This window comes from Aulonocara stuartgranti, assembly GCF_965226115.1.
Source record: "Aulonocara stuartgranti genome assembly, chromosome: 3".
Lineage (NCBI taxonomy): Eukaryota > Metazoa > Chordata > Actinopteri > Cichliformes > Cichlidae > Aulonocara > Aulonocara stuartgranti.
The window spans coordinates 59,325,185-59,332,152 of NC_138941.1; the positions used below are offsets into that span (position 1 = coordinate 59,325,185).

Genomic DNA, 6,968 nt, shown 5'->3' on the forward strand with positions numbered 1-6,968 from the left:
AATGACTGCTGGATAATGAATCGCAGGGATCAGAGTTTTACAGTTGTTAACCGATGTTACTGCAAAGTATCACAGGTTGGGTCTCTGACCTAGTGCTCTGAGTACATTTGGTATTTGTCTCAATTGTGATTAGTTCATGCGTCATTCCTATTTAGCTTTTAGTTGAGGTTAAAGGCAGTCATTATTTATTGTGTCCTTGGTTTCTGTGTTTGGGTTCTTGTATTGTTCATCACGTGTTAGGTCTGTTAAGATCTGTTTTCATGTCTAGTTTCAGTGTTTCCTGTTTTATTTCTAAGGCCCCGGGGCAGACCCAGGACACGCTGGAGAGATTATATCTCTCGGCTGGCCTGGGAACGCCTTGGTATTCCCCCGGATAAGCTGGAGGAGGTGGCTGGGGAGAGGGAGGTCTGGGCCTCTTTGCTTAGGCTGCTGCCCCCGCGACCCGGCCCCGGATAAAGCGGATGAAGATGGATGGATGGATGGATGGATGGATTTCTAAGGAGTTGTGTGTTCTTTGTTCACTGTATTTAGTTTCACTTCCCTGTCATTAGACTCATGTCAGTCAGCTGTTACCCCATGTGTTCCCATTCCCCCTAATCACCTTCTGTGTGTTTAAGTCCTGTGTTTCCAGGCCAAGGGTTCATGTCACATTTTCTCATGTCAGGTCCATGTTCCTGTTTTAGGTTTTTATTTAATTTAACTCACCCGGTTTAGTTTATTGTTAGTCTTGCCTTTTGCCTTTTGTTTGCAGTTATTTTTCCAGCCTCAATAAATGACTCATTTTTGGTTATTCAAGTCAAGTTTTGTTTCATCTGCATTTGGGTCCACCTTTCACACTACACTACACTTTGTGACACAAAGGCTGATTTACTGGTTTTCAGGTCTAGCAATATGGAGTTTTGATCCTGCCTCAGACTGAGTATTTTTGTGTAGTCTGTATCATATTTGTCGTGTTTAGCATGAGTTTTATCCGTCTTGTCTCTGTGTTTGGAGATTACTTACACCTCCATTCAGTTCCTCAGTGTACATAGCCCAGTCTTCCCCTTTATTTTTGCAGAAACATCTCTGTAGCTGTGTTGTGGTAACTTTTCTCTGATGTGCTTCCCTAATTTTGTCTTTCTGCTTTTTACCTGGTTGTGTGGTTGTTTTCGGAGTATTATTTCCTCTTCAATAATATATCGATCATATTTAGGCACTGAAAACAGTGCCTAAATGCCTTGCCTTGCTTTGGTTCATGTGTTTTGAAACTGCTTGGTTAATTTTTGAAAAAGACATTTTAAAATAGGACTCCTGATTGTATCACTACTGTACTGTATCACTAAAGACTATAAAGTATATCTAAAGTGGAATGTGTGTCTATATCTAAGCTTTACAACACTGTCAGGCCGACTGTAACATCACTGGTCTGGTTCAAATCATCTAGCTGGCCAATCGGTCTTTACTTGGCACTTTTTTTACTCCTTTACACCTAAGACTTTCTCTTGCAGACACCTTTGTGTAACCCACCTCCTCCCCATCACCACCCCTCCTATGTCACTCGGGCTCCACCACCACCACAACCACCAGGGGTTTCTTGCCTAATCCCTATCACCGATAGGAATCCATTATGCTGTGTCTAACCACCAGTCTGAATTCTGTACATGAATATCACTTTATCTTCAGCAGTGTTAACTCTCCTATTTCTCTGAAGTGCTTTTACACATTTGTTGAACGGCTAACATTTTTCAGAGACTGAAAAATGCTCCACCCACAGATAGGAAACTGAAACACTGAAGCTTAAACTGACACGAGATCAAATGGACCAATACGGCAATGCCACGATGATCCATTTGGCAAAGTAAATCCATTGGGTATCCTTGTTGGTCTTCAGACAACAATTCTGATGGCTAAAGAACCAAATGGGACAGGCAGAAGAGAAAAAAATTTAAAAAAATAAATAAATAAATAAACTGACACGAGATCAACTTGGTTACTGTGGAAACGACTTTAGTAAAGTTAAATGATTACATTAATTAGCATTGAGTTGTAAAAGAAATAGTAGAAAGTAGTAGTGGTAGTGGTAGTAAAACTGCTTTAGGAACAGGAAGACTAACAGGAAGACGCCCCTGCTCTCAGTTTTCACACTTTAGTATTCAGTCTGCAGCACGACATCATGGTGTTCAGAGCTGCCTGCATCAAGCTGTGTGAGTACGGTCTTACATCCACAATAGAACTAAGCAATATAAAGGTTAAAGGTACTGATGCTGTTAAAATGTCAGTAATTATTAAGATCATAATAAAGTATTTATTTTAATAGATAGTTCTTTAATTCTCTTCAGTGATAACTGTCAAGATCCTGCTGTGTGCACATGATGACAGCGTTGGTGAGTCCCAGCTACCTGCTCACTGATATCAGTTTTTTTTTTGTTGCAATTGTTTGATGGAGAAGTAGATAATTTAGAAATTAGATGTAGGACATGTGTTCATCCCTCATGTATATTCAATCAATGTAAATTTGATACATATTTGCCGTAATTTTTATCTGTTGTTATTTTGTTCTGTATAGTTTGACAACATTTTTATTAAACAATAAAACTGAACTGAATTTCTCCTTTTCCTTATCTCAGGTGCAGTTTTTCTTCGTGTTGTTCCAAACAGATCACAGTTCTTTGAATATGAGTCAGTAACTTTTTACTGTGAGGGCGTCTCTCATTATAATGGTGTACATAAATTGAGAGGGAATATGAAATCATGCAGCTACACTAATGAGAAAACAGCAACAGGATTGTCCTGCTCTATAAAAAATGTTTATACAGAAGAAGGTGGAGAGTTCATATGTGAGACTGGAGGAGGGGAGAAAAGCAACATTATCAACATCACTGTTACTGGTAAGTTTCCATTTAGTAAGCATTACGTTGCCATAATCAAACACATCATTGAATAGATTTATACATGTTGGTTTTCAGCTGGTCCTGTGATCCTGGAGAGTCCTGCTGTTCCTGTGATGGAGGGAGAAGCTGTGACTCTTCGCTGCAGGAACAAGACAACTTCCTCCAACTTCACAGCTGATTTCTACAAAGATGGAATCCTCATCAGGAAGAGCTCCACAGGATACATGACCATCGGCAGAGTTTTAAATTCTCATGAAGGACGTTACAAATGCAGCATTTCAGGAGCTGGAGAGTCACCAGTGAGCTGGCTGAATGTCACAGGTCAGAACACAGGTGAGAAACAACAAAGTTTTTAAATAAATCCCATAGATACATTTGACTGCTGTCATTCAAATCTGCTTTTTGAAATACTGTGGAATTTCCAGTGTGCAGTATTAAAGGTACACTTTATGGAAATGGAACAGGTGTACTAAACTTTCACATACCCTCTGACTGATTTTTATCTTCCTGTTTGACCTTTTTTTTTTTGCTTTTTTTTCAATTTTTTCAAAAGATCAATTAAACAACTTTATTCATATTTACAAATATATTTAAATATATTTACAGATAGTTCCGAAAATGAAAGCCATCCTGCCACACCTTGGATTATTGTCACTGTTTTATTGAGTGTTGTGTTGGTGGTGGGGGCACTGCGTCGCTTTGGGAAAGATTACTGGGACAGAGGTAAAGAAAATAACAAACATTACATTTCATGTAGAATTTTGTGCTCATTGTTTTGCTGTTTTCAAATTCTCAAAAGGCATACAGTACTTTGGAAAAGTCCAGATCAATGGCAAATGGAAAGTACTTGAAAGTCATGTCCTGAAGAATCATGATCAGATCCAACAAAGACCTGAACGATTAATCTGTCTCTTCAGTTAGTCTTCAGAACTATTTCTGAAGACTACTTAAATAAATTACAAAGAAGCTTTCCTAAGAAACTTTAGACTGTGTTCAAGAATAAAGGTGCTTATACTAAATGTCGACTTTTAAAAACACTCTTTTTTTGTCTTTTACGCAACATTTCCATGTATGTTTTTACACATTTAAGTAAATTGCCTCAACTGTTTCCAAATTCTTTTAGCAAAATACAAAGAAATAGCAGTGGCTCATAACTTTTTCATTGCACTGTTGTTGTCTAAAGTTTTAAAAAAAACCTTTATTTTTTCCATGTTGTTCACTGGTGACGTTGTTTTTCTTCCTTGTGCTATAGCACTGCTCTATCTGTCAACTAAGGTGCGTACTTCAGATTCAACAGAGCGTCAAACAGGTCAGAACACAAACACTGTTTAATTACCCATGTGTATGGCATCCTGCAAAAGACTTAACTATGCAAAAATAATTTAACTTACTCTCTTTTGGAACCTATAAAGTCCTTTAAACCAAACATTAACAGGCACCACACAGAAAAAGACAAGAACTATTTATTAGGATGTGCTCTTATTTGTTATTGTAATAATAAATAAAAACTTGTGTCCTTTTGACCAACATGAAATAAATACTTGGTTAAAGTAATATACATTATAAGATTTTTAATTGTGAAAAACAGAAGCTAAATGTCCTGACATAAAAAAAAACTCTGTTTAGACTATTTTGTCTCAAGACTACTGTTGTGATGTTTTATGTTGTTGTTTTTTTTAATCACAGAGGCCAGTGCACCTAATGCAAGCAGAGCAACATACGCCACTGTAAATAAAAACAGGAAAAAAACAGGTAATGTCATGTAAATTATAGTTATCTCTTGTTAAAAAATAACTTATTGTTAAGTTTACACTAACAGAATTTAAGTTGATATAACTTTTATTCCAAATTTGATTTATGAAGTCAAACAAGACTTGTTTGTCTGGTATTGCCTTACCCTTTCTTGTGATGTGTATCTGTTATTGCTAAATGTGTAGGCGGTGGTGAGAACATGAGTTTCCTGAACTTGTGCTTCAAATAAAAACCACAGTGCTAATACAGTTCAAGCGTGTATTTTAGACGCGCATCTAGAGTGAGAGGTGTGAATTTGCTTTGTATAGCTCAAAACTAAAAGTGGCATACAGTGAAATTTTGTATTCTGTTTAGAATAATCTAAATTAAACAAAACAAGAATAGGAACATGATATAATCAATACTCAATCATCTTACTCATTTCGAAAAGACAAAAACAATGTAGCATAAAAATGTATAAAACTGCAGATATTGCCTTATATGTATATTAGGCATTTCTAAAATGTCAAATTTGGCGTAATTAACCAAAAACACAGATTTTCTTCATTGTTTTCAACATATTGATATCCTCACTTTACTCTCACTCTATGTCTCCTTTAGATGAAGATGGATTGTCTTCTGGACCCTGTTACTACCTCGTAGAAGAGGAGTACGCTGAAGTAAATGAAGGTGAGACTTGTTATGACTTGTTAAAAGCCATTTGTATTCAGATCAACCACTATTAAATACATTATCAATTAACTTATAATAATGTAAGGCAATATGAGTGTTTTATTGAGTAGAAATTGGTTCTATCGACTGATTTAATTCTGTTGTCAAAACAGAACCAGAAAAGTCCACTGCAAGAAGAACTTCGTCACATGTCTATCAACTTGTGCCAGATGATGCTTTTTATTCTGTATTACAAGAGGTAAGACTGAGGCAGTGGTGTTATATTGCAGATAATATGTGATGAATACCAAAGAGTGGACAGTTAATACAGATTTCAATACATTAGTACTTTTCAAAAAGTACTTTTAACGTTGGCAATTTATTTTACTGAAGTTATTTTACTGAAAGTACAGGCTTGGAAATGTATTAAAAATAATAAAGTAAAAAGTAGCTCCTCATTAGGACATTCAAAAAAAAACCCCACAAAAACAAAAACAGTTTGTGTGTTTGCTGGGCTGATAGAAACGCTGCATTTGAAATCGCCTGTCACTTAAAGATGCTAGTTCCTCTTCTGCAGGGCTGTAGGCACCACAACTGCGTATATGTTGTAACTAATTCCATCTCTTTGTGTGCAGTAAGCCATGGTTATGGATACACCAGTAAGATTGTACTTTGCATCAAGAGAAATTGCCTGGAACCGTAAAAACTGAGAAACTGCTGCAAATCCAGTCCACCACCCATGATCCTGCTGCTCATCTGAAGGACCAGAAGCAAATAGGCAGCAGTTCAGAGATGGACAGCCTGTTTCACTACTGATCATCTTAGAGTGGTGATAAGCCATTATCCTGATCATCTGATTGTTATGATGTCTGTGTTATATTTTAGATGCCCTGTAAAGTGGCCTAACCCTACATGGACTAAGGTTATGCAAGGCCTAATGTATTTATTTTATATTTTGTGAAATAATAACTAAAACAACTCTGGTCTTTCAGGAAACATTTGTATTTTCTGTCCGGCTCAAATGGCAATGAAGTTACAAGCATTTAAAGAGTTTTTGTAAAATGGGCCCACCTCTGGACCCATTACTCATTTCACTTTTTTAGTGAGTCCAAATCCATTTGGCCGTATCAAATGACATAAGAGGTCTCACTACACACACAGTGGCTTGCAGTTATCTATTTGTAAAAAATGTTCGGAATCATGTATGATTTTCGTTCCACTTCTCACGTGTGCACCACTTTGTGTTGGTCTTTCACGTGGAATTCCAATAAAATTGATTCATGTTTGCGTTAAACAGCACACTCACGTGTTACTTGTTTTCATGAGAGAAAAAGTAACACGGGTTACTTTAGATAGGTATAGTGTGCATGTCTATAAATTGTTGTCTTGCGTATGTTCAATTAGATCAGTGGTTCCCAAACGTTTTTTGCTAGGCCCCCAGCGCGCACAAACATATCCTCCAGCCACATTGCGGTTTATTTCACACCTCAAACATTTAGTAAACAATTAACCCTTGTGTGGTGTTCATATTTTTGTTACTCAGCCAGTGTTCATGGGTCTGGTGGACCCGCTAGAGTTTTGGCTTTCCAAATTAACACTATCAAACAATTTTATGTTAAATTACTCAACAGATGTTTACTTCATCCCAATTACAAAACATGAACAGCAAACATGGTTAATTTTTTCCCTTTACCT

General features: G+C 36.8%; 1 protein-coding gene across 1 annotated transcript; it reads left to right on the plus strand.

Annotated features, from left to right (window-relative positions):
• Positions 1-2,151: 2,151 nt before the first annotated feature.
• LOC309701667 (low affinity immunoglobulin gamma Fc region receptor III-A-like) lies at positions 2,152-6,567 on the plus strand. Its single transcript, XM_082525816.1, has 10 exons — positions 2,152-2,234; positions 2,319-2,363; positions 2,607-2,867; positions 2,946-3,203; positions 3,477-3,593; positions 4,123-4,179; positions 4,557-4,622; positions 5,223-5,291; positions 5,447-5,532; positions 5,909-6,567. The coding sequence occupies exons 1-10, from the start codon at positions 2,153-2,155 to the stop codon at positions 5,909-5,911; spliced, it is 1,044 nt and encodes a 347-aa protein (XP_082381942.1). The 5' UTR covers position 2,152; the 3' UTR covers positions 5,912-6,567.
• Positions 6,568-6,968: the final 401 nt, after the last annotated feature.